Source organism: Pseudonaja textilis, chromosome 7 (genome assembly GCF_049901715.1).
Source record: "Pseudonaja textilis isolate UNSWEBS1 chromosome 7, rPseTex1.2, whole genome shotgun sequence".
Classification (NCBI taxonomy): domain Eukaryota; kingdom Metazoa; phylum Chordata; class Lepidosauria; order Squamata; family Elapidae; genus Pseudonaja; species Pseudonaja textilis.
In genome coordinates this window covers 46,627,132-46,653,735 of record NC_141996.1, presented here as the reverse complement: position 1 = coordinate 46,653,735, position 26,604 = coordinate 46,627,132, and the positions used below count along the sequence as shown (strand labels likewise).

Genomic DNA, 26,604 nt, shown 5'->3' with positions numbered 1-26,604 from the left:
TATTTAACTTTCTGAGAAACAACATTGGACTGGAATATATTGTTTTTGGACTTATTAAACTAAGACAAGATGCTCCATCAGGGGAAAATGAGTGAAATTTCAAGAGAAATTATGTTGATGTTTCAAAGTATTAGGGATACTACGACAAAGAATCACAGAGAGATAAAAAAAAAGCCTAATGCAAGGCATAAGTGAGAAAATAGAAAATATGCTACAATTGATAATAAATGAAGATCAAAGAGTCCAGAAAAGAAAAGAGACAGCAGAAAGAACAGAAGAAAAGATAGAGCAGACAAACCAGAAAACAAAGTAAGAAGATGAGAAGGAGAAAACAATAAAGATAATAATGACTGATGGGAAAAGTACTTTAAGAGATTTAAAAATGGAATTGGATAACCTGGAAGATACTTTTGAAAGGGTGATAGGGGTTTGGGTGGATACTCTAGAGACCTGGCAGCCTATGTGGATAGAGATGGGATAAATGTTCAGTGTGATTGGTAAACACACAGATGGTGGAGACAAAGACCCAACAGAGGAGTATAGGAGGCAAGCCAAAAATTGAATAAGAATTGAAGTATTAAAATGAACGAGAGAAGATGGATAGAAAGGAATTATTATTATTATTATTGTTGTTGTTGTTGTTGTTGTTGTTATTATTATTATTATTATTATTATTATTTCTTTTCTAATATAACGATGTCCTAATTAAAAACTAGAATAGAGGTAGAAATAAGAATACACACCTTTATATGAAGCAATAGTTAGATGGAAAAATTAGTGGAAAGTTGGTATTATTAGGTATGTTTAAATAATAGGATGACTGGTATTTGAATGGCGTATTGTGACTTTGAACAACTAAATATGAAGGACCATGTCTTATTATAAACATGCATATTAACACAAGGATTAGTAATGGTAACACAACTAGAAGGTAGAATACAGGTAGAACTAAGAACTAAGAAATAGGGGGAATATTAGTAGATATAATTTTTATATAATTGAATATAAGTAATAATTAGATGGAAAGATTAGAGGTTGAAAGATGGTATTACTATGTATGCATATAATATTATTGGCATTAAAAAGGGAACACTGAAATATTGAATAACTACTCTAAAACAACCATGTATCAATACTAGGATTATATAAATTTGATTAATATAAATATCATTATTATTGCTGTTTGTATCAAAATGAATCATACTCAAGAGGCCACACTGTTAAAGTGTTGATATTGATGTATATTTAAAAATAAAAATCCAATAAAACTTAACAAGTTGGACATAACAATCATGGAGCTTAACTATATGCCATTATTCATTAGAGCAATTATAGTGCCATCAAGAATATATATTTTCCTCAAAATTATGAAAAAGGGAAGAAAACTTGAAAAAAAATATTTCTGAATTGATTATGAATATTGCCATTTTGATTATGGAATATTTTTATATAGAGAAAGATTTATATTCCAAAATATGTAAATTATGTAATTTCATGCATATATTATTGAGGAAATATGTGCAATAATAAGAATACTGTCAGTAGAAGCAGAAATTCTTTGGAGATATAAATGACTGGAGAAATATATCAACAATGAAAGAAGAAAGAATGAACATTTTACATTTATACCATGTTTCTCATATAATAAGGCTGGGTCTTATTCTTTTTTAGCCCCGAAAAACGGCTAGACCATCTTTTCAGGGATGACTTAATTTCCCCCCTTGCATCCTCAGGCAGGCGGGTGGCATCACCATGGATGTCAGTCTTGGCATCGGTGGGGCACTTTGTATCGGGAGACCTTCGGCCACCGTTGCTTTCCCTTCTGCCTATGCCATGGCGGCATTTGGAGCATTGCTGTGGTGTTGCGGGGCTGGTCAGAGCCCCTCCCTGCAACTAGAATCCCACTAAAACCACTCAGCTTTAGGCGCTCCTATCGCCACCTTCCAGGGCATCATTCGAAGGCAAAGCCCATTCTTTTAAAAATGATGCCCTACTATGACAAAGCCTCACCGAGAGGGTAGCCCAACCCCATGTGGGGAGGTGAATCTCCCAGGGCCGCAGTGCAGGACCAGCCCACCCTGGGAAAAGCACCCAGGCGCCATCCCTGCCTGATGCCAGGCAGAGCGCAAAGAGCTTCACCTGGGGCGCCCTTCTGCCTAGCGGCAGAGCTCTGTCCAAAGCAGTGGGTGCCTCCCTGCCGGGCCTCTCCACTCATCCCGCCAGGACCGCGCCAGAGCCAGGCGGGCTGGGCAGAACCAGGGAAGCGAGCCACGGGTGTGTACCCCCCTGCCAAGTGAAAGAGCTGGGCCAACCCGAGCTTGGCTTCCTGAGCCGCTCCAGCCTGACCCTGAAGGAGCTACCTGGAGAGGCTGCCCAAGGCAGTGATAGCACTCACCCGTTTGCGGACAGGAAGGCGAGGTGACGGCCCGCACTGTGTCTTCTTCCGAGCTGAGCCCCACTGAGTGAGCACCTCTGCCCGATGCCTGTGCCACCACCACGTTTGGAGATGCGTGTGGGTGGGGACAGGCTGAATGAGGGGCACAAAGGACAGGTGGCTGCGGGCTCCCTCCACCAGACCCGCTGGCCGGGGAAGCAGCACTGCCTCACCTCCCTGTCTGCCCCTTGCCCAGCCTGTCTCTGTCCCCACACACCTCCAAATATGGTGGCAGCACGGGCAGGAGGGAAAGCAACGGTGGCAGAAGGTCTCCCAATACGAAGTGTCCCACCGAGGCTTACATCCATGCTGACAACGCCCGCCCTCTGCAGGTAGCACCATACCCGGGTCTGCAGCAAAAGTACTTGGTGAGAGTAGGGAGGTTGGTGGCGAGGCATGGTGGCTGCCTGTGGGACGCTCCTAACAGTAAGCCCCCCTGCCCTTCCCCCCATTTCACATGTTTTAAAATAGGCCTAAATTTGGGGGGAAGGGCTTAATTTCATTTTATGCCTAAAAAACATCCTGGGACTATCTATGAGGGGCGTATTGTTGGAGAAACATGGTATTACTATTAAGAAAATGTTTTTATTATCATCAATAATTTCAAATTATATCTTCTTTTACAGGCTACTATTTTATCTTAATGTGCTAAATCTGTTACTTCTATCCACAAATATCATTTGCATATGATAATAGATTTCTAAAGCTTTCTATAAATGAATTTGCAGTAATCAATAACAACCATGTTGTAAGAATATGTATTTTACAGAGAAATCAGAAAGATTTAATTTAATGATTTTAATTTAATTTAATAATACAGATTATTAGAGTTATTAGTCTTATTTCCTACATTAAAAAATATAATTGTTCAAAACTGTAGAACATATTTTAGTGAAATTTCCCTTCTGCATTGTAAGTCTAAAAATTCTGCCTTGATGAAAAAATAGCAATTGTTTATTATCTTTACAGTATGGTATCATAATATGATTTAAAGAACATTAATGTTCTAGAATTTTCTAGAAGAGTAGTTTCAAAAAATACTTTTGTTCATGAATCTTTCTTCTGCATGACACATTGTACAGTATATTATACTAGTGTATCCATAATCCAAGTAAACTGACATTTTTTCATTATATATCATTTTGGTGTGCTTACAGCGTTTAGCCAATATGCATATTAATTTAATGGTTCACACAGAACCTGTTTCAAAACAAAATATATAGGAAGTCACCCATTCAGAACTAAATTCAAGCTGGAAACAAAAACCTGCTCAATCAGAGATTTTTTTAAAAAAAATCCATATTGATTGAAAAATCCCTCTTATTAGCAATTTGTTATTTAGTAATTTCAAAACCTACCATATTTTAAATATCTCTGCTCGTGTAGCTTACCTGTACCAGTTGATTTCAGGTTCAGGAGAACCAGTAGCTTTACAGAACAAAGTAACTGCCTCTCCGCGATCTGCTGTAGCATTAAAGGACTTCTGAAGCAAAGTAATGGTTGGAGGAACTGGACAAATGTAAAGCATTCAGTTTTTACAATCTGGACAATTTTTTTTAGACATTGAGAGCAAATTTCTTTTTCTTTTTTCTCAAATTATGTCAGGCACAAAGGATCAGGGCAAGGTTCAATTGATTTTATTTATTGATCAGTAAAATGAAATATTGCTCAAACCTATATAAAAAAATCTAGTAAACTGAAGTTCAATACTAAATTGGCACCAGATAAGGGTTAACAGAATTCAAGGGGTTGATCTTAGACAATTATAGACAGATATGCTTAATTCTGGACCCCAGTTCTGCCTGCTCTTCTACAAATTTTCTGTCTATAATTGTTTCAACACGGAAACTGAGACATTGTGGAAAAGAAATAAAGATATGTCATTTATATCATTGAAAACATTTGATTATATTTTGTTTCACTGATATCAAAACTAAAGCAAATTAGTAGCTAATGGTCCTGTTTCCAGTCTTATTTAGCTATCTGAGAATTTCTAATGCAAATAATGTTCCTGGAAAACATAAGCATAAATATTATTTTTCATAAGAAAATAATTTTGAAAAAATGTAAATTGAAATTGATAATACATTCATTAGCAATATTTTGTTACAGTTTTAAATATGAAATTCAAAACGTTAATTTTCTGAACTGATTTATTTTTTATTTTATAGATTTTCTCCAATTTTGAGGCTGGGTTAGTAGTAAAAATTATTATAATTGAAAAAAAAAATGTCAGATCTGTGTGCAATTCGTTTTTAAATAATTCTAATATTGCCTTCTTAACATTATTAAGACTTAAAACAAGGATTAGAAATTCATCACAAGTACATTAATTCTCTCTTTCTCACATACCTTCTCTCTCACGTGCGCACACACTCCCAACAATGTTGAATTTCATTGGTATGATTCACAAAACTGGGTGTATATGTTCCTACAAATTCCTGTCCCAGTCTTTGGAGGCTATTGGAGACTGGATGAAGAAAGATGGGCTCCAACTCAACCCTAGCAAGATGGGGTGGCTTTGGTTATTTGAACCTTCCAGAGATAAGTTTCTTCCATCTTTAGTTCTGGATAGGGTTGTACTATCCCAGACAGACCCAGTGTCTAATCTGGCAGTCTTTGGCGCTGATCCTCAAAAAATAGGTGGCAGCCATGGTTAGAAGAGCCTTTGTGTACTTCTGGGTGGTGTGCCAGTTCTGCCCTTTCTTAGACTGGAAGGCCTGGAAGGCCCTTCTAATAATAATTCATGTCTTTGTAGCCTCTCATTTAGGCTATTGCAACATGTTCTACATAGAGCTACTCCTAAATAGTATTCAGAAATTTCAGCTGGTGAAAAACATGGCTACACAGGTAGTAAGTGATGCCAGAAATATGGCACATGTAACACCATTTCTGTATGAGCTGTATCGTTACTGAAATATTTCTGGATGCAGTTCAAAATGCTGGTCTTTAAAACCTACATGGTTTGGGACCAGAATTACCTAAGGGATCGATTTTTTCCAACTGTGTCTACCCATCCAATTCAATCTAGCAGAATAGTTATGCTGTAGATCTCATCAATCGAAGAATATTGGTTACCAGGGACTGGAAGATAGGCTTTTTTTGTCTGTCAACCCCTGAGATCGAGGTGCTGAATGTGGCAAGGGCTTCATTTCCTTCATTTCCTGCTAACTGGCCAAGTATCTTGGCTGCTATGTATATTTATTTTTGATGTTTTTATTATTTTAAAATTCTTTAGTGTTTTAATATGTTTTTTGAATAGTAAGCTGCCCAGAATCATTGACAGAGATGGGATACTATAGAAATAAATAAAATTAAAATTAAATAATAAAATAAAATATAAAAAATAAAATAGAGGAAACAAAAAAATATTGAACAAAAAGGAAAACAGGAAAAAAAGCCACAACCCTCTAATATTAGGGTGAAGCACCCATATACTATTCAGGTATTATAAAAGATAATGTTTCTGTTTGTAAGCAAATAAATAACTTAGCAAGTTGATCTCAGAAATTGGGGTGAGACAATTATCTCTATTAGTATTCTCAAAGTATTTCAGGGCTTCGGTTTGTGGTTTTATGGAGGGAGGGATTATTAACCTGCCTAAGATATTGTACAACATTTGTATAACCTTAACATTTCACATACATTTGAGGCAGAATTTTAAGCCTTATCAAATGTCTGTATCTGTAATATTGTTTATGAGGATCAACAGATGACATACGCTTTTTACCATTTATATTGAGGGAAAATACTTAGACATGTTAGAAAATGTAGCCCCAACTTAGCTGAAAAGTGGCTCACTGAAAAAAAACCCTAATATGACAATACATTGTCACCATATCCCACCATACTGCTCTAAGCACAGAGCCAGATCTTCTAATATAACCACATTTTACTCCATCACTAGTAATGGAGATAATGTAGAGAAAAGATAATCTGATTCATATAAATGTCTTATATGGGAAGTAACTCCAACATGAAATAATTTTAAGCAGTTTTCAAATTGCAACTATTTTGAATGAAATGTGCCTAACAATATTAAAGGATTAATCAATATTAAATATTAAGTCAATAGATTCTAGCATTTATAATAAAAATGTAATCATTATATTGCCATAGTTAAATCTGAGAATAACCTTTGCTCAGGAAGAATCAAAAGATAGCCTTTATCACCATCTTTTCAATCAAAGTTTGGCATATGCTTGGATAATAAAGACCATTATATTACCTGAACTTCCTTATAGAAATATTGAATATTTAATATAGATGTTCATACTTCTTTATTTATCATCAGGAATACTAATGTAGTCTAGTATATATAATTTCTTTTTCATCTGTTTTTATTTCATTTTCATGTTTGTTTCTTATTGGGTTTTATTTTACTGAAAAAGCCATTCAAATTAACAAGAAACGAGCGGCTTCACAAATCTGTTATCTGACGTGTATGGATGTGGTTGATTTGAAAAAGGACCATCAAAGGGAAGAGTACATGCAGGATATGCAAATATTCAAGGCTAATACTTTTATAAATAAACAGCCAAATGTCAACTGAAATTCCACTTGTGCAAATCCACTGTATTTCTCAAAACCACCTGAAATATTGTTTCCAGAAGTTAATACCTAAAAGCCTCGGGAATGTCACTAAATTAGGATGTGTGGAGATAAATTCTTATTCAAATCAAATAATAAAATACCACCTACTTCCTTAGAGACAGATAGTTACACTGCTGTCAATGAATCTAAGGAAACTGGCTTGTGCTGTGTCCTACAATTTTCAGCTGGATTCATTATCTGTAGAGGTATTAGTTAACAGAACTGTCAGCACAATGAGCGGTAAGGAGGTATTAATTATATTTATATGTACTATATATGATCCAAAGCTCTAAAATATGAAGCTGACATTAAAAATAAAATAAAACAGCAATGCCATATAGCACTGGGATACTTAAAGATAAAATAGATGAAAACTTCAGACATTAATATTGCTCTCCTCCCTCTATAATGGAGGAGGAAATGATGGGGGAGAGGTGGAGGGAAAGAAGAAAAGTAGCATTGAAGCATTTGTACATAGTTGTGCCCCTCCCCCAAGATGGAGTCCAAGCAGCGGTCCTTTTGGCAAGCTCTGTGTTATACTTGTCATGGTTGGCACTTAGCTATGATTTTATGCAGCACTTGCTTTATTTTATTTTTGATGTTTTATCTTACCTATTGCATTTTATTTTACTTATACAAACACCAAACTCCCAACTTTACAGAAAAAGAAAGTGTTAGTTTTGTTTAAAAAGAGAGTTGAATATGTGTGTATGTGAGACACTGAGAAAGAACCAGCCTGGCAATTCTGAAACTAGTTAAGGCATCAAATATTAACCTCATTACAAAATCTCCTGCTGAAGATCTAGTCTCCTGGAACTCCATTAAGAGATTTGAGGTGCTATCTCAGCATTGGATTCCTTTCTTTGAAAGAACAACAGATTTTTCTGGAGCAATGCTTTTCAGGAAAACATTATATGCTGTCTACCATCAGTACTTATACCTCTAATAAGGTATGACAGATAAGCTTTTATAGAAATGTTAACACCAAAATCTCCCTCATTTTTTCTAGTTAAATTCTGTCTTTTAACTGCTTATAGCTTTGTTTGAGTAAGTGTTAATTGGCTCTCTAATGTAAATGGCAAAAAATGGTTTATTTTTTTATGGTCAATATTGTTAAAAAATAAGGTCCTATTGAAATTGTTACTCACGGACAAATGTTTACTCACGGACAAATGTGAAGCTTCTATTCGATAACAGTGCATCAACTCCTTGTGATGCTGTATGCTGGAATTCATGGTTGGAATGTATTTCTATGCAGCCAATAGAAGGCAGTTTACAAGTTTGGCTCTATGGTATATACTCTATGCTCTTTTGTTCTGAGTAGTTTCCTGTTTCCTGTTACAGTAATATAGTTGAGCAGTAAAGTACATGGTGACTGTGCTCTGTGTGGTGCTTTATATAAACAGAATTTCTAACACTGTGTCCATCTGTTTCTTCTACCTGATTCTATTCCTGTACTCACTGGTATTATAACTCGTTATATGCACTTTTATTTTGAAACATTCTAGATTTTACTGTTTTTTTTCATATAATGTTTGGGGGGGGGGGTTTCCCAGACACAAAGGGTTAACAGCAAACCTATAAAATTGAATGATTGTGTTGTCAGTTTCCTTGAGTAAGAAATTCATCTCTTTTTTTAAAGTTGGAAAATCACTACACAGGTACCAAGAAAAACCAATAAAATCACAAATTATATTTTACTGCTGTTAACATTTTGGAGCAATGTAGCAACAAATTCACAATGTCTAATTATACTGTGAATTATATTATGCTACATTTGTTAATTTTTTCTGTACTTTTTTTCTAATTCACTTTCTGCTCTCCTGGTCATTATCTTATACATTGCAAAATGAAAAGATGGGGCTTTTTTGGGGGGAGGGGGATTTTAAAGTCTTGAATATAATGTTTGGTTTGGTTTATAAATGTGTTGGTAATTGGACAACTATAAAGTAATCATTTAATAGAATGTAATAGAATGTAAGCAACCATAAAAGCATAATTTAGTTGGCCTCGTTTTAATAAACCAGGCAGCATATAAGAACTTTGGGATTTCCCGCCCAAATTCTCTTGAGTCACTATAATTCTGAGCTAAATCCAATAGAACATTTAGCACTAATGTTGCAGCATTTTTAGCTTTATTTCGTTCTACAGTCACATAAAACAATATAGGAAGTCCCATTGTGAACTTCTGTCAATGAAAGGAATGGACTATCCTTCCATTCTTAAGAAGCCAGATTGAATCCAACTCAATGATTCCGAATAGACAAATTAGTTCGCATAAAAACCTTGAAGAATTCACAAATGTCTTTAATCTCCAGTGAAAAAACAGTTTGCTTTCATGAAGAAAGCAAACCAATGAAAATATATATCTTATAACATGTTATCTTATAACATTTGAATATTCTTTTAGATCTCATAGATTCTACATAGCTAGTTATTGACTAATACATACAAAATTTATAACCCTTGTATTTAATTTTTTTCTCTCTCAAGATAAATTTTGGAACAAAATAGTCTTTATACTATCCACATCATCTACAGTGTTATAACATGTACATATAAAAATTTAGAATGATTTTTGGCCTATGTTGTGATGATACCAAAATTAGAGGTCACATTTATAAAAGTGAATCACATATAATTATTTTGGAAGTGATAAACTAGTGCTATAAGTGTTTGCATTGCACATATGCAACACTGAACAGTGACTATTATACTTTTACCTTTAAAATTTATTTACCTTGCTCTAAAATGCCAAAATATCCGAAATATAAATTATATTTCTTACCTAAAGAAAAAATAACATACAATATAAATCTTACCATTTACAATTACTATGATATCCCGAAAGTCAATTTCTCCTCTAGCTTCGACCCTTCCTTCACATCTGTATACTCCTTCATCACTTTTATTAATTTTAAGAATTTGAAGATTGTTGTTTGGCAACATGGCAAATCTATCTGGAAAACATATAGAAAAACTATTATCCATAAGTAATGGCAATTAGTAAATATAAAATTTTAAATACTTCCCCTACATTGTTAAAGTATTATCAGCAAAACATTTTATTTATTTATTATTTATTTTAGGACAGGGACGGTAGGCACGTTGGTGCGCTTATGGATGCCCCCTTTTCACACCTTAATTCTGCTTAATTCTGTATCTTTATGAAAGCTTAATTCTGTATTTTTCATTTCTTACATCTTGGGTTTTTAATAAATCTATGCAATACTACTTATATTCACTTTAGTAAAGAAATCCACTGCTGGGCGGATATGATTGTTGAATTAAAGACATGAAGCAATGAAAAGACACAAAGCCTTGGATATTATTCATTTCAGCTCAGACTGAGAAGTATGCAATTTGTGTCTTTTTGCGTTTATCTCAAAAAGTGCTAAAAGCATCCTAAAGTTATGACTATCATTCATATAAAATAAAATGATAAAAAATGTAAAAGTAAAAAATAAAGTAAATTTTCCTGTTCTTTCCTAAATATCATTTATGATGTATTTTCACAGGCTCATTTTCCCATCCTGCAAAGTGGCACAGAAATACCTTTGCTATCTATTGATAGAGGATAAACCTTCAAGATGCAGCTTTCATCTCAACCACAAAATAGTTGGCAAAAAAAAAAAAAAAAGTTTTCTAATGCTTTCTTTTCTTTCCAACAAATCTTTCTGGAGAAACCTTATACAATGCCTTATTAACCGTGTTACTGATGACATGATCAATGAGTTCAATGTGTCTGGAAGCTACTGGCCATCCCCTGGATTTATCCTCTTTCCTCTGATTGTTGGGCACAGCCTACAGGTCTGCTTTGGCTTAGACATCAAGAGATGCTGGATATATGACTTTGTGCATAGACATCTACTTAAGAGATGCCTGATTAGCAATTTGTGAAGTACCAATCAGGCATTATATAACAGGATTTTTATTAATTTATTATTCATTAACTGTCCTTGGACTCCAAACCAATTCTGGAAAGTTCACAAAAAAAGGATAAACATACAAGATAAATTGAAAAAAATTAAATAAACAATAGATGCCAGCAGCATAAGACTTATGCAAATACAATCAACAAGGGGCTCCAGCTACCTGGAAGAACAGGCTGGGCTTTAAGACCATCTGGAGTAACATCAGATTATGAGTCACACATATCTCAGGAGAAACTTCATTACAGAGAACAGGGCTGCAACGAGAATGCCCCTTTTTGGATCCCAGTAAATGATACCATTTGATTAAAAAATATATGAAGTAGAACATGGTAGCAGTGTTCCAATATTTGAGGGGCTACCACAAAGAACAGAGAATCAACTTATTGTCCAAAGCACCTAAAGTCAGGACAAGAAGCAATGGATGGAAACTAATCAAGGTGAGAAACAACCAAAAACTAAGGACAAACTTCCTGATAGCTAGAAACATTAATCACTGGAAGTTTTTAAGAAGAAATTGGACAACAATTTGTCTGAAATGGTATACAGTTTCCTGCCTGAGCAGGAGGTTGGACTAGAAGGCCTCCAAGGTCCTTTCCAATTCTGTTATACTGTTATTCTGAACAACCCTATCAATTCATAGCAACCTGCAAATACCATGGGAGATAGACAGTTCCTCAAATAACTCGGCTGTATGTCATGTATTACTGATTAGGTCACTGTTTGCAAACCTTTTCAGCACCAAGTGCCAAAATGGGAGCGTGCGCGCAGGAGAGAAGCACTGAAAACTGGAAGAGCAGCTCCCCAGCATGCATTGCAGGAGTGCCAGAAACCGGAAGAGCAACTCCCTCTTCTGTTTTCTGGCATATATGCGCATGCAAAGACCAGCTGGCCAGTGCACATGCGCATGCCAGAAATCGGAAGTTCAGCTCCCCGGCATGCATGTGCATGCCAGGGAGCTGCAGTTCTGGTTTCCGGTGTTCCCACATGCATGAAGACAAGCTGGCAGGCACACATGCACGAGCTGGAAACCGGAAGAGCAACAGGAACGGCTGGCATGCCTGGGGAAATGGTTCTGTGTACCACTTCTGGCACGTGTACCATAAGTTCTCCATCACGGGTATAAGTCATAGCCTATATCAGGGGTGTCAAACTCACATCGTCATGGCAGCATTACATGATGTATCAGGACTTTCCCTCCCTTCACTAAACTGGACATTGATGTGGCCAGTGCATTGTACATCTGGCCCGCGGGCCAGGGGTTTGATAGTCCTGTCCTATATAAACTGTCAAAGAGTACAGCTTGTTCAGTATGGATAGCATCACTGCCACACCATTACATTCTGAACTAGTAAACACATCCAGTGTTTGAGTTCTGAAACAGCGTTAGACTTTTTAAAACAAATAGCAATCCTTTGAAAAAATTGTAGATTTACATTTACAAACAGGACTAGCACCTTGCATGGAAAGTACTTTTAAACCAAGAGAAATATCCAGGTTTTGCCAGTAGTCTGCAGCTGGGTTTGACCAAATGGTTACTGACAGGCACAGACAAATCTTGTGGGAGTTAGATAAAACATGATAAATTCATGGCTCTTCAAAACTCCTTTACCTCCCAAGAGATAAAGTAAAGGTATAAAGAAACTACTTAAGTTACTTCTGGAAACAGATCAATCTTCTAGAGCACCAGTTAACCCACATCAAATACAATCAATCATTAGGCAATAGAAACTTGTCCTGTCATAATTTAAGGAGAAAATACACCCAAATATACAGACACCAGCTCGTAGTGATGCTAGGTAGATTTCTATTTTAATTTCTTACACTAAAGCTATAAGAACAGAACTATACTGAGGCAATAAGAATTTAGTCATTAATGTAACAATTATGGCAGTATATTTTCCTGTCAACTAAGAAAAAAAACAAAAGAATGAATATTAGCATTCTACAAGAAACAGCCATAATTACTTAACAGGATAGGAGTAGATAGGAAGCAACCTGAACATAAAGATAAATAACTCTCATATAATCAATCTGAGTTAGTAAACAAATTATGTATTTTCTCGGCAATAATTAGTAATTCATACAAGTTTTTTCCAAGTTCCAACGCCTCTGTTCCCAATACTTTGTCAACAACACTTGCACTATCTTTCTATGGCCTGTCAATTCTGTTTAGATCCTGCCAGCTGGCTTTACTATTATTTAATGATATATTATAAATAAATATTTATTATAAATAGTTTGTTTACTTGTATTTTGCATTCACAGCTTTAATAGGAAATAATGAATGTTCAAGGTGAAAAGTGGAGCTGAAAAATTGGAGGGTGGGGAGAGAAGTTAACAAAACAATGGTGATATTTGAATCTGTCAAATTTATGTCAAATTTCTTCTAATTGTGAATTTCCATTTAAATTACCAGATAATTTCTTTCATAAACCCGTGGTAGATTTTCCACATAGTGTCAAATCTTAGAGCAAACAATGAAGTCAGTTGTAGTAGCCATGTCAATTCCACACAATATTCTCTTAAGTAATGAAGATTATAAAGTGTAAACAATCTGAATATGTAACAAAACATATAATTTAACGAGTTACCAAAATACTAACTGTCAGCAATATTTGAGACTTCCTCATTTTGATATAACCAGCTGACAATAGGTGCAGGTGAACTAATAACATGGCAAAGGACTTGTACATCTTCTCCCTGTACAAATTCTTGAGGTGATGGGACATCCTGGAATGTGAGCTTTTCTAAGAAAAGAAAAAGAAATATATTTATTGTAATAGCTTACTCTTTAATTTGGTAAGAATTTCAAAGCAGTTAAATCATTTATAATGAGTCACTTTGACCACTATTTGTTAGCAAAAAAAAGGTCACACATAAATATAATTCAGAAAAATCTTTCTTAAAATTTTCAAGTATTTTAAAGTCCATAGTTATGGACATATGCCCACCAAACAGCTTTCATAGATGGACCAAAACTATTAACGTTTTTCAATTTTCTTAATATTTTCCCAAGAAAGCTGAGTTATCGTTATATTGTACTATGCTAATGTAAGTAACATAAGAGTGTTGGTTATGATGTACTTGAAATAATAAACTTTGTTAAAGACTCTCCTATATATAATAGTTACCATACTTATGCAGCAAAGATCTGGGTGAGATAGAGACAACTACTGTCTATTGGTTATCTGGATATTTACAGCTTGTACTCGGAGGTGGGATTCAAATTTTTTAACAACTGGTTCTGTGGGCGTGGCTAAATTGGTGGGCGTGGCTTGGTGGTCATGTTATTGGCTGGGTGTGGCCAACTCAACATCACTCACATCTAGGCACGCATCTCCTCGCCTGGCCTCTCATGATTGTAGGGATGCTGCAACAGTGGTAAGTGTGAAAAATGGTCATAAGTCACTTTTTTCAGTGCCACTGTAACTTTGAATGGTCACTCCACACAAGCAAAGTACCAGCATAGGAGGGGGAAAAACTTCCAGAGAGGTTCCTGAGACAGGAAGTCTAGTCCTGCCAAGAATGTAATAAGGGTTAATGTAGAGGCAGTTTCTGTAAGCAACACCAGAATGTTTCCTTCCTGCCTTCCTTACAGGATTAGGTCAGTAATTTCTTCTAACAACCGGTTCTCCGAAGTGCTTAGAATGTTAACAACCGGTTCTAGCGAATAGGTGCGAACTGGTAGAATCCCACCCCTGCTTGTACTGTATAATATATGCCATACGGTATATACAGTAGTAGGCCTATAGTTACTACTTTACTAGGGGAAATAGTATTGCACTTTAATATATAATTTGTAATTAAATTTAGAGAGTTTTGTACTCAACATTTCCAACACCATAAGTAGAAAGACAACGCTTTATAGTGCATTTACTTACGGTAAATTTCCACAACAACTGTAGCTTCTTGACTAAATCCTGAAGAATCAGTTGCTTGGCACCTGTATATTCCTGCATCTTCCACATTGGCATTGTAAATGGTTAATCGTGACCTTACACCTTCTTTCTGCACCACCACTCTCTGATTTGAAATTATCTTTTCTCCTTGTGGATTATACCAATCTATATTCTCAGGTTCACCAATTACTACAAAATAAATAAATAAAGAATTAATATAAGAAATGCTAAAAAGATACTTAAATGTAAACACAGTATTTTAATAAAAATTAAATATCTTTTTAAAAAAACTATACCAAACAATATTTTTTTAAAATCAACACAATAAAAACATAATATTAGATTTGCAATTTCAAAACTTTTTTTCATGATTAATTTATTGACTTCAGAGAAAGCCATGTTCTGCCACATTTTTCCCACAGTTCTTTTTTCAGAAAAGACCTTGCTTGATCTCCAGGGAAAATTGGACTCTTGGGGACTGCCGGGCCTCTGCAGATTGACCTCATGTTGAGTTTATGCTTCTTGAAACTGAAGAAACAGCTCCGTTGTGCTAGCTAGCTTGTCTTTCCAAGGAGGAAGAGATTATTGTCAGTATTTTTCTTTCTAAATGATTGTAGGGATATTCAGTCCAATGAAGGAAAGCTGTGCAAAGTCAGGGGAAGAGGAATGGACTGTTCAGCAAATAGATAACTCCTACCAATAAGCAAGATTCCCACTGCATTTTCTTAGTAAAAACACCATTCTTTTTTTCTCCAAACTTCTATGTATGGTGCCTTGTCAAGAAGAAGACATCATTGTTAAGCCAGGCAGGAGGATGGAGATGCTGCTGTTTTTGATAAAATTCTAATTATCCAAAGTTTAAATCCTTGTTTAGGATAAATACAGTATTTCTAAAGCTAGCCTTCTTATATATCCTGGTAACTATTTGTCCAGAAAAATCTAAATGGCTTGTAAATGGGACGTACCATAGAAGAGAGGCCAGATAACATCAGAGAACCACTTCTGTGATCCCTGCTCCTAGGTAACAGTGTGATGTTAAAAGGGTGACTCTCCCAAAGATCTATAGAAATAGAGTGGATAAAACTCTCTAGCCTCTTCCTATTTGCACTGTAGATCAGGATAACACAATAACACCACAAAGACATTTGGTAGACAAAGTCTCAAACTTTCTTCCTTGACAATTCCTCTTATCAGTTAAACAACAGGGCTGATAAGATGTTAAGCCTATTAACCTTCTTGACAATCTTTTGCTTTTAGGCCAGTAAGCCTTAATTACTAGACACCTGATAAACCTCTTCTCCCCCAGTCATGCTCTTTGGTTAATCTCAATTTTTATCACCACCCCTTCCTCACATTTTCTGCCTCAGAACACTTTTAGACTGTTTCTCCTGAACTTTAGCCTATGATCTTTGCAATAATAAAAAGGTTCTACCTACAAATTTTTTGCTTTCTGTATCATAAGAACATCATCTTTAAGTTTCCCATTTTGTTCAAATGGCCAAGTCTCCTATTTCCATAATTATTCTAGATCTCTCATCTTACTTTTGAGAGATACTTCAAAATGTAATAGCTTAAAAAATCCAATATACTTATTGAAGTGAATTGACTCTTAAATCCTTGCTTTCTCTGTCTTTATTTGAATTTTTCCTTCAAAGTGAATGCACTGAACTACTTGATTCCATCATTAGTCCCTAATTTCTCAGATGCTACTCTCTCTTTAACTTTCCACTTTCCTTTTGGTCTATCTGTATGATTGAATTGTGAGCCACCCAGAGTTGTTTACTAGATGAGCAGATATAGAAACCAATCAACCAACCTACTTTCCTATCTACCTACCTACCAACCAAATAAATAAATAGTACATTTTATGCAAATTGTTTGGTATTATTCAAATAGTAATCAAATAGTAGGTTCTTAGTGTTCAATTCTCACAGAATTAGCAATGTGTGATACTCCAATATTACGTCAATCTTTATATATACTGATGTATGACCATACCTGAAAATCCTTGCTTGGAGTTCATCGTTTGTATACCAAACAATGTTGGAAGGAGGGAAGCAATATAGTGGTTACATACTATATAAGCCTGGATGTCCTGACTCATTTTTATATACCCCTGCTAATGTGCCAGTTGAAGCGTTAATTCCGACCTTATTCTTTGAACTCCAGCATTAATTAGCTCACTTACATTAACTCTATAGAAACAGAAATTATTGGCCAATGCAAATATAAATCCCTGCCTGCCTAGCAGAGAGACGTGTTTACTATTTTGTTTACATTAAGTTCTCAGGAAGTGCTGTGTGTGTATTATGTTCCATATTGTACTTTATTGTACAAAAAATAGCCATTAAGACATATACAAAACATTCAGAATGTTATGTGTGCACTATACAAGTATTTCTAATGAAACTCAGCATCACAGTCTGTAAATCATAAACGCAAAAGACTATGTTGATTTGTTAGAATTTCACTACAGAAAAATTGAATTGATTTCATTGGAATGTTTAATATTATTGTATTTTTGTGTGTTCTCAATTCATGCTGTTCTTCATGTTGAACTTTCAGCATGATTACTACAAATGGAAAACTGTCCTGCTGGTTCGTTGACTATTGCTATCTAGTTAGTGTTATGCTAGATTAATATACATTGGCAAAGATATACAGTACAAATAATTTGCTTTAACAAAAATCCATCACGAATATAAAAAAATTCACAGTAAAAATGCTTTTATAGAACTTTATTTCATTTTGACTTTTGAAGGATAATTTGCAGGTCAATTATCATACTCTTGATTTAAAAGTTTGAATTCATTTTATTATTTTTGATTTCTATACTGACACAATCTCTAATACTTTTATTAAAGTATTTAAAGGTGCCATTATAATATAATTTTTCTAGATAATATTAATAATTATATATATCATGAAGCTGATAGTAAAAAAATAAAATGCATTATACCTGTACAGGTGAAGAATTTTGATACACCCACACTGACTTCTACCTTGCTGAGGGAAATTGACACTTGAAGTGCTGTAAGACATAAAGGAATAGATTTAAGGTAGCCCACTTTAATAAGAAAATTAGAAATTAAGAAAAAATAGAAAAATGTTCACAATTGCTATATACATTTTGATTTATAATAAACATTATAAAATCAATTTTGAGTAACTTGTATTAATCTTAAATTCAGTAGCATGTGATCACTGAAGAATTATTAATACAGATGCACAAAATACTGAAGTTAAAAACAAAGTAAACTACATTGACAGAAAGTCATACATTACCAATATATTATTAGTATATTTTCACTAAATACATGCCTGTATAAATGGCTTGTATTCTTTTCCTCATAATTATTACAAATTCTTGAATTCCAATAATTGCATAAATAACATTGAGAGCCAATTCAGTGCAGTGGTTAAGGTACTAGATTAAAAATTCAGAGACCAAACGTTCTCAACTTCCCTTAAGCAAGAAGTCCTACTTGGTGGCTTTGGGTCTTTCATTCCATCAGCCAAAATACTTAACATGGTTATGTAAAGAGAAGGTAAAAACATCATTCATGTCACAGTCACATGGAATTAGAAAAATAAAGGAAGGGTATAAATCAAATAAAAATAAAAGACAAGAAGTTAATTAAGTTACTTCAATCACTTTGTTCTTTTAAGCTTAACAGACAAAAAATTGAAAAAGAAATGGATCTTTGTTGTTTTATATGCTGACAGGAGCAAGACTGCTCTATGCACAAATGGAAATATACTTTAATTCCCAAAATGGATGACTGGCTGGAAAAACTGACAAAGTTAGCAGGGATGACTAAATTGACTGCTCTAATCAAAGAAAAGAATACAGGCAACATTATTTCTACCTGGAGACCACTTTGGATTTTGTGCTTGACATGGGAAAATAAATGAAACTTTGATTTTGGGTTTTTCTAGTAATAGGTTTACTTTTATAGCAATGGCTAGTATATATTATTCCATAAAAGTAAAATCTTGAGGCTATATGTTATATCTTTTTACTGCACTAGGAAGAGTCAGAAACCAATGTGTTTTTTTCCCTTTTGCCCTACACTTTTTTCTTTCCTTTTTCTTTCCCTTTCCGACTATTTTCATTTTTCTTTGTATTTTTATTTTGATAAACTAATAAAAAATTGGAACTAAACCCACCCACCCTTATTTTAACCCACATTGCTGTGAGAAGTATCAGTGATATCAAAGACCCCATCACTACAATTAATTAATTATAAATCATATTCACACATGTAATGGCATGTGTGAATGACCTTGGATGACTGGATCTAGAGGTGTTCCCAAGGAATGTTCAGATAAGAGACAGCATTGCCCATGGATAGTAGGTGAGACAAGAGGCTCTGAAGAGATCCTCCATAATTTTTCAGGCTGTAAAGGAGACGGGGGAGAATTGTACTTTAAGACTTGCAAGATTCTGTAATGTAGCCTAAAATAAAATAGAATTAACTCATTGGGTTGTGTTTCCTATCTGGTGCACTTGTTAAGGCTACCACACACTAATTTATTTATGTAATGTCTTTATATACAGCTGTCAATCTCATGCAAGTGAGTATGGGCAGTTTACAGGATTAAAAAACACCTCTCCACCACCAAATAATAATCACCCAGGTGCACAATAAGCAATTAACTATTAAACAGTAGTCATCCTGCAATTAATTACTGCAACTCTCCTTAGAAATGAACTCATTCAACACAGTGGCCAATGCCTGCAAGGCAGCCAAAAACTGGTTGACTTGGCAGTTATAGAAATTGAATAAATAAATGAAAATATCTACAAAACCTCAACAGTGTCAAGGTTATCTGAACATTGGGGGTCAGGTGTTCCATAGAGCAGATGTTGTACCAGAAAGCAGATTTCCTGGGTTTTATCAGATAGCATTGCTTGGTAATAGGGACCTCTGGCATGCCAGTTCTATTGAATCTAATGGGACAAGCAGAAACAGGGAGCCCTATAAATAATCTGTGCTGTGAAAAGCTTTCTGGTAGTATCCAGTACCTTAAATTTTACCCAGAAGCCAATTGGGAGCTAATGAGATATGATCAGCATAATTATCCATGCTGCTGCATTTAGAACCAGTTTATCCAAAGGCAGTGCCACAAAGATCTCATTGCAAATTTTCAAATGACAGAAGACTAAACATAAGTGACTTTGAGCAATACCTATAAATCCAGGAACAGATACAGTTAGTGCACAATTCTACAAAAGAACCTTCTGGCTAAGGTTATCACCTGCTCTTTCAGAAGTAGCTTAAAATCTGGAAATGCTCCCAACCTGCTTATAAGTTCTGCCTGGAGGAATGTCAACCTATCTAGAAAAATATATGGAAAGTCCCCAGCATTGGAGGAGAGGAGAACCTAAAAATCAGCCAATGGGTCTCATTAGGTTTCAGCTGAATCTTATTTATAAATGAAGGTGAAGCTTATTCATTCCAACTAGGACCCTTCGATCACACTTATAAATACTGAGAAGGAAGTTAGACAGCATTATTTGCTTGAATGAATGAATACTATATTTATTATATGTTGAATACATATATTCATTAGCATACATATGATGACCCAGAGTGTAACACAAACATAACAAAATCCAAAACATAAATAAATGTCCTTTAATGCCTCCAACTTGGTCCCTCTGTTCAATAATTCTCAGTTGGAGATAAAACTTACTCAGAAATAGTCTTCAAGAGAAAGCAATACAGTCTGAACTTAATGAGCAGATAGAGGTGAAATAAAAAAAACCAAACAAACTACAATGACTAAATTTCCACAACAGACCAAGATAAGTAATTACTAAATTCAAGGAGATAAGGCATAGTCTGTTGGAAGGATGCCAACCAAGATAACTTCAGCCCAAAATAAAACATGCTTTACTTCTGGCAATGCTGTGTTATAACCGGCTCTCTTATATACTATTCTCCCCAGCTACAACTAATGAGGGGGATCATGGCTACTTCCTCTCTTGTAAGCCAAGTTGTTTCCTTCTCCATTCTTCACTGCGTGTCCTAGGATGAAGAGGGGATGGGCCTGGTTCTTCCTCTGACTGCCCAGCCAGCCTCTGCCCTTCCCCAGCTTCCTCCACAACCTCCGGAGCCACACCTCCACTCCCTGTCAGTTGTTCCTCCTCTCCCTCAGAGTCCGGCTCTACCAAAGGCATGACAATACATATATTTCACCTGATGCTGTTTTCTAGGGTTCAGAGAAGAACAGAGATAAGACATTCCTAGAAACCCTATAAAGCAATAGCCTAGAACTTGACCTTACCCACACACTCAATCAAATTAATAATTGTGCAATTGTCCTTTATATTTGCCAGGTCAAGACTTAACTCTCTAGGAAGACTGTTTAATTTTTCTGCTTATATTTAGGAAACAGCGTTCTCCAGAGTCCCAACCCAATAAGGCTTGTTTATTACATTTTAATGATTTGGCATTAAGTTCAATAAGTAATTAAGAACAGGAAAAGCTTAAACTGTTCTATCATGAATAGTTTGTGTTCAGGGTTGTATTTATTACTCTTTCTATTACATATGTGTATTGAAATGTATAAGTATAAATTGAATCAATATGACTAGCTTTAGCAATGATTGTATCTAATGATTTTAATCAATACAATTAAACTTTAGATCATCACAAAACTATATTAAACTCTTAGTTTGATATGCAACCTGAATTATCCTTTACATCAAGTAAGTTTAGTTTATCTCTGATGGGACTGAACTAGAAGTCAAACAGAGTTCATTCAACCCATGGAGTATACAGATGTTTCTATGGTGAAAAGAATGATGCAAGGGTTTCATTCTTAATTATATAAAATAAATATAGTGCATAACAATCCACAAAAAATATGAAAAAGTTATAATCTCATTGATTTTAAGTCACCATGTTATACATCAGAGAGAAAATTTAAATCTAGCGTAACAGAAATTAAAAATCAATAATAAATTAGCTACATGCTGCCTTAAAAAATGAAAATATTGAGTAAATTATATTTTCAAAGATTAATTTGTATTCAAAGAAACCTGATGAACAATTGCTGTGGTAGTTCATGCTGAATATTATACTATGCAATTTCAAGTACTTGAAATAAATTATTACCTACGCTTCTCTAATTCTTTGATATTTTTTTCATTAGCTATTTGATAGTTTAAAGAGCATTAATGAGGTTTTTGGTATGAGCCTAACGAATCTTGCATATCTATGTTCATTTAGAGTATTCTAAATAACAACCAAGTCTACCTACACAGTTTATTGAAAATTCAGTCAGGTGAAGTGATACAAGGTATAAATTGCTGTAAAACATTTGCATGTCAAAAAATAGTCTGCCAATGTCTTCATTAGCAATAATATTCATGATAAGGTCATTAGGAACCCCAATATTAAAAAGAAGTGTATTATATGTTGGTCTCAATGCCTAGTAGAACTAGTATATTTTTAAAAAAATACTATGTCAGGCTCATCTCCATTTCAAGGCCATTGGGCCAGCACTGCCAAAGACATTTCCATGGTCATGTGGCCAGCATGATGTCATAGAGTGCTGTTACCTACTTACTTATCTACTTGCATTTGTATACTTTTGAGCTGGGGTGACGAAGGGAGCTCATCCCATCTCTTGGAGCTCGGGCCTCAAACCTGGCTACTGGCTTTCCAGCTGACAAGCCCAGTATTTTAGCTACTAACCTACCATATCACCTATCTTATTTTAAAAATATAATTGAAAGAAATTTCAGTCAGTGGCCAATAGAGTGGTTCATGTCGCTTGTATCCTTATGATTTATATTGACTGTTTCCTAGTATGATTTGATTGCTTAGTATATCCTATGACAATCACTAAACTAAAAGACACAGCAATATTGCATATGAATAGTATAGTTTCATTGTTGTAGAATTATATAGCTCTTCATATAATTCATTTTTTACAACTCCTTGTTACTTACCAGTCTTGTACTTTTCACCCTCTCCATTACAGTAACATTCCCCAAAGACATACTAACATGCAAACCATTCAGCAGAAAATAATACCTTCAACTTAACAGATTTTCACAACCACATCTTCCAGCCATTTTTTCTCAGATCAATATGATCAGCTACCAATAAAGAAAGTTGTCTAAAACATTTTGTGTTCATTTAATTAAGCAGGCCTACTAGAACCTTTCTGTAGGGTGCATGAAAAATTCCCCAAAAGATGAAATAAATAGAATGTAATTTTATAACAAAGAAATAGAAAAAAAGAAAAGACAAAGACCTTCCACTCCGAAACGTATACTTTTTCTTTTCCTTTGTAAAATGCTTTACATTTTCAAGACTTGAGAAATCATCAACAGGTCAAGGTATAAGTCACATTAACATTATAGCTCATAATTTTGTATTGTTTTGTTTAAGATTTACAGTAATTATTACAATCTAAAAATGCACATATCATAAGAATAGCAAAGAGGACATGCTTATGATCACTGAAGGCTTTAGTTAATTCCTAGTTGCTTTTGCTTAACTGAAAGTGAAGTTCAAGTTTCAACTTGTTAAAACAATTTGAAGATTGATTTAAACATCTAGGGAAACACAGTGAGCTTGGGCAAGGAAGTGCAATTAAGGATATTGAGGTAGAACTAGTATACATTAAAGTTTATGTGAATTGCATACATCTTATTCAAATTTAATATCTGATTTAATTTATGGTTCCAACTTCTAATCACATTTTTATTAATGATTTGCCTTCTCTCTGTACAATAGGCATTTTCAAGTATCAAGGAAAACTCAATAGCTACAACTTAAAAAACAATATTATTTATACTTGTGCTATTTTAATGTCCTCAAATTATACCACATCCACAACTGGTTGTTAGTGAAGTTGTGCATATGCATATGTACAGAATTCATTATGCATGCATGAGATTTTATATGCCTCCAAAAAGTATATTCTAGAGATCTGCTTCAATACACAAAAGGTAAAATATTTTACATTAACTTCTGATTTTTGTTTGAGAAGAAATCTTCACATCTGTAGCATCACTCAAACAAACCAAGTTGCATAAGTGGTGTACACATTCTGTGAGAATGTGCATATATTCTTACAGACAAATATAGCATACAGACAAGAGCTCTGAATCCCCTTTCTTCCATTGAGCTGGCAGATTCAAGTTTAACTCTTCTTCATTTTGCCTGTTTAATTTCCTTTAGAGGAAAAAAAACCACAAGACCCAGTTAAATGGCTTGTTATCATGGATTCCTACACCAACAACCATTTTTATGCCACATCCTAATGATGGTGCCTTTGTCTTATACCCTACCCATAAGGTTGAGTTAGTTCAAGACTTTCTTAGTTGTTCCATTTTAAATTTATATTTCTCCTCTTCTACCAACAAGTTTAAAGTTTAACTGACAATAGATTTGCTGAGACATTAAAGTTGGGATCTCTTCAGCTCTTTTAGACTGCTTTGGCACAAACTTCCTTCTTCAGTTGGTAAAAACTGCTTTCTCTGGTTATTTTGAATTTGTTTTTGTAGAGCCAATTGCCAATGTAGATAGTTCTTGTTTAGTAACCATAAAGGGGACTGGCAGTATAGTCATTAAGCAAAGTGATTACCAAGCGAAAAACCATAAGACTGTAACTATGAGTAATATTTTTACACAGGACAACTGGCTGTAATGGAAAACACATGACTGAGACAGATGCGTGCAGATGTCTAAATGCAGTGAATGATCAAAAAGTTACTTTTTCAGCAATATTGTAACTATGACTGTCTGATGCAGTCACTATTTATATAATGCCTGATTGGTAATTACTATGAATTGGGCATTATGGGAGCTTGTTGTATACATAGGTTTAGTTTTACTGTATTATAAAGAAAGTAGATTTCCACCATGAACAAGAACTGACAGTGTGGCTAAATATTGTTTTTTCTATCACCATTGGTTTGTATAGGTTTTCTCTTGCTTTTGATAAAAAGAACTTTGGTTAGCTATATGGTTTTTTGTTTTGGATTTTTGCTGTTTTTGCATTTTGTCTATCTCAGTCTAATTGAATAGGCGTTCATGAAGTACTTCCCAGTTCTTCCATCTATAAAAACAGGACCTGCCACACTGCTAGCACTATCACTTAATTCCCTTCCCTTCCAGAAATCATTTGCCCTTGTCCTCTTCCTAAAACTGAGAAAGAATATCTGGTGGAAAGTCACCCATCTGACCTTATGTCTACGGTGGGACTAAATTCCATCAGCCTCACAGTTTCTTCTCTGATATCTAAACTGCTAATTAAATGAATTCTATTGTTCCCTATCTTTCCAAAAGGTATCTGTATAAGCTCAGTAACTGTGCTTGTTTCATGTACAGTAACTTTGAAACCCCTTTACAACAGAGCTACATCTAAATTAGCAACAGAACTGCAACCTTTCATCTCATGGGCTCTACCCTGCTGCTGGTACTGCTTGACATGTCAAAGAAAGAAAGAAAAATTGGCCAAGGAAAGTAGCTCCAGGGACATATGGAGAGACTGGAGATGACAAGTGCTCGAACTGGCAGTGAAGTTGTGAGTGCAACATTAAATTCTGCCTTCTTACAAATAAGATAATTTTACAAATATAAATAATTTTAATGAATCTATGTATTTAGTAAATAGATTAGCTATTTATTTATTTAGTAAAATGTACACCAGTTAATAGCTGAAGCTGTATGTACAATTTTAAAAAAGCATCTAAAATACAATTTGCTAAAAGTATAAATGATGAACTCAAATAAAATACACAATAAAAACATTATATAACGCACATTTAAAAAATAAGAATGAAAGCACAGTTAAATACAATTAAAAGACAATTAGAAAGCTTGAGAAAATAAATAATTCTGGAACTAAAATTATGCTGATGTAATTTGAAATTCTATTACTTTTGTGCTAACTCACAAAAAGCTCTCACCTTCATGGAACCCAGCTCATTTCTTTTTTGTTGGTGACCAGTATAAGAACCTTATTAGAAGGTCTTCAAGTTCATAAGTAACCTGATCCTACTTCAAGTAGGAAGTTATGCAAATAAATGTGATTCTGCCTCTGCCTATGTAAGATTGTAGTTGGTAAGTCAATTGAAGCTGATAAAAAGCTTCTGTTGCCACTAAGGCCACTTAGTGACATGAAGGATCTAAGAACATTCCAAATTATGAAGTTATTCCTTTAGGGACAATGCACGCCTTTCCAAAACAGTCAGGGCACCTGGACAGATGTACTGGCTATAAACATTATCTCCATCCTGTTGGATTGAGTCTGTTTACTGGCCCTCATCCATCCCATTACCCTGTCCAAGTACAGGTTCAGAATGCCAACTGCTTTTCCTATATTAGATGAAAAGAAGAAGTAGAGCCCCAGCTACGTATTGATTTCACTTTAGCCCAATTCCCTCTATGACTTCTCCCAACAATTGCATGTAGATTTAAAAAGCATAAGGATAAAATGGAAGGCCAAGGGATTATATACCTAATCACTAAAAGGCAGAAGACTAATCCCAACACCACTTTTTGGAAATGGCCATCCAAGTAGGAGTGGAACCACCATTGTACAGTACTCCTACATTCCAATTCTGACAGCCTGTTTGGATATACATCATGGTTGATGGTATTAAAAGCCACACAAAAAGCAGGAGGACCAACAGGATCACACCTCACTCCACCCCACTATCATTTTTCTCCAACACAAATAACCTCATAGATTACCAAAGCAATGTCTGTTC

General features: G+C 34.8%; 1 protein-coding gene across 3 annotated transcripts in view; it reads right to left on the bottom strand.

Annotated features, from left to right (window-relative positions):
* NCAM2 (neural cell adhesion molecule 2) overlaps positions 1 to 26,604 on the bottom strand; it is a 140,529-nt gene that overhangs the window by 77,693 nt on the left and 36,232 nt on the right. For all 3 annotated transcript variants that reach the window (XM_087937530.1, XM_087937531.1, XM_087937532.1), the window contains exons 2-6: positions 17,821 to 17,892; positions 14,844 to 15,050; positions 13,566 to 13,709; positions 9,850 to 9,987; positions 3,826 to 3,943 (exon numbers count right to left, since the gene is read on the bottom strand). In XM_087937530.1, the coding sequence (XP_087793656.1) occupies positions 3,826 to 3,943; positions 9,850 to 9,987; positions 13,566 to 13,709; positions 14,844 to 15,050; positions 17,821 to 17,892 (679 nt within the window). The remainder of the gene's footprint in view (positions 1 to 3,825; positions 3,944 to 9,849; positions 9,988 to 13,565; positions 13,710 to 14,843; positions 15,051 to 17,820; positions 17,893 to 26,604) is intronic.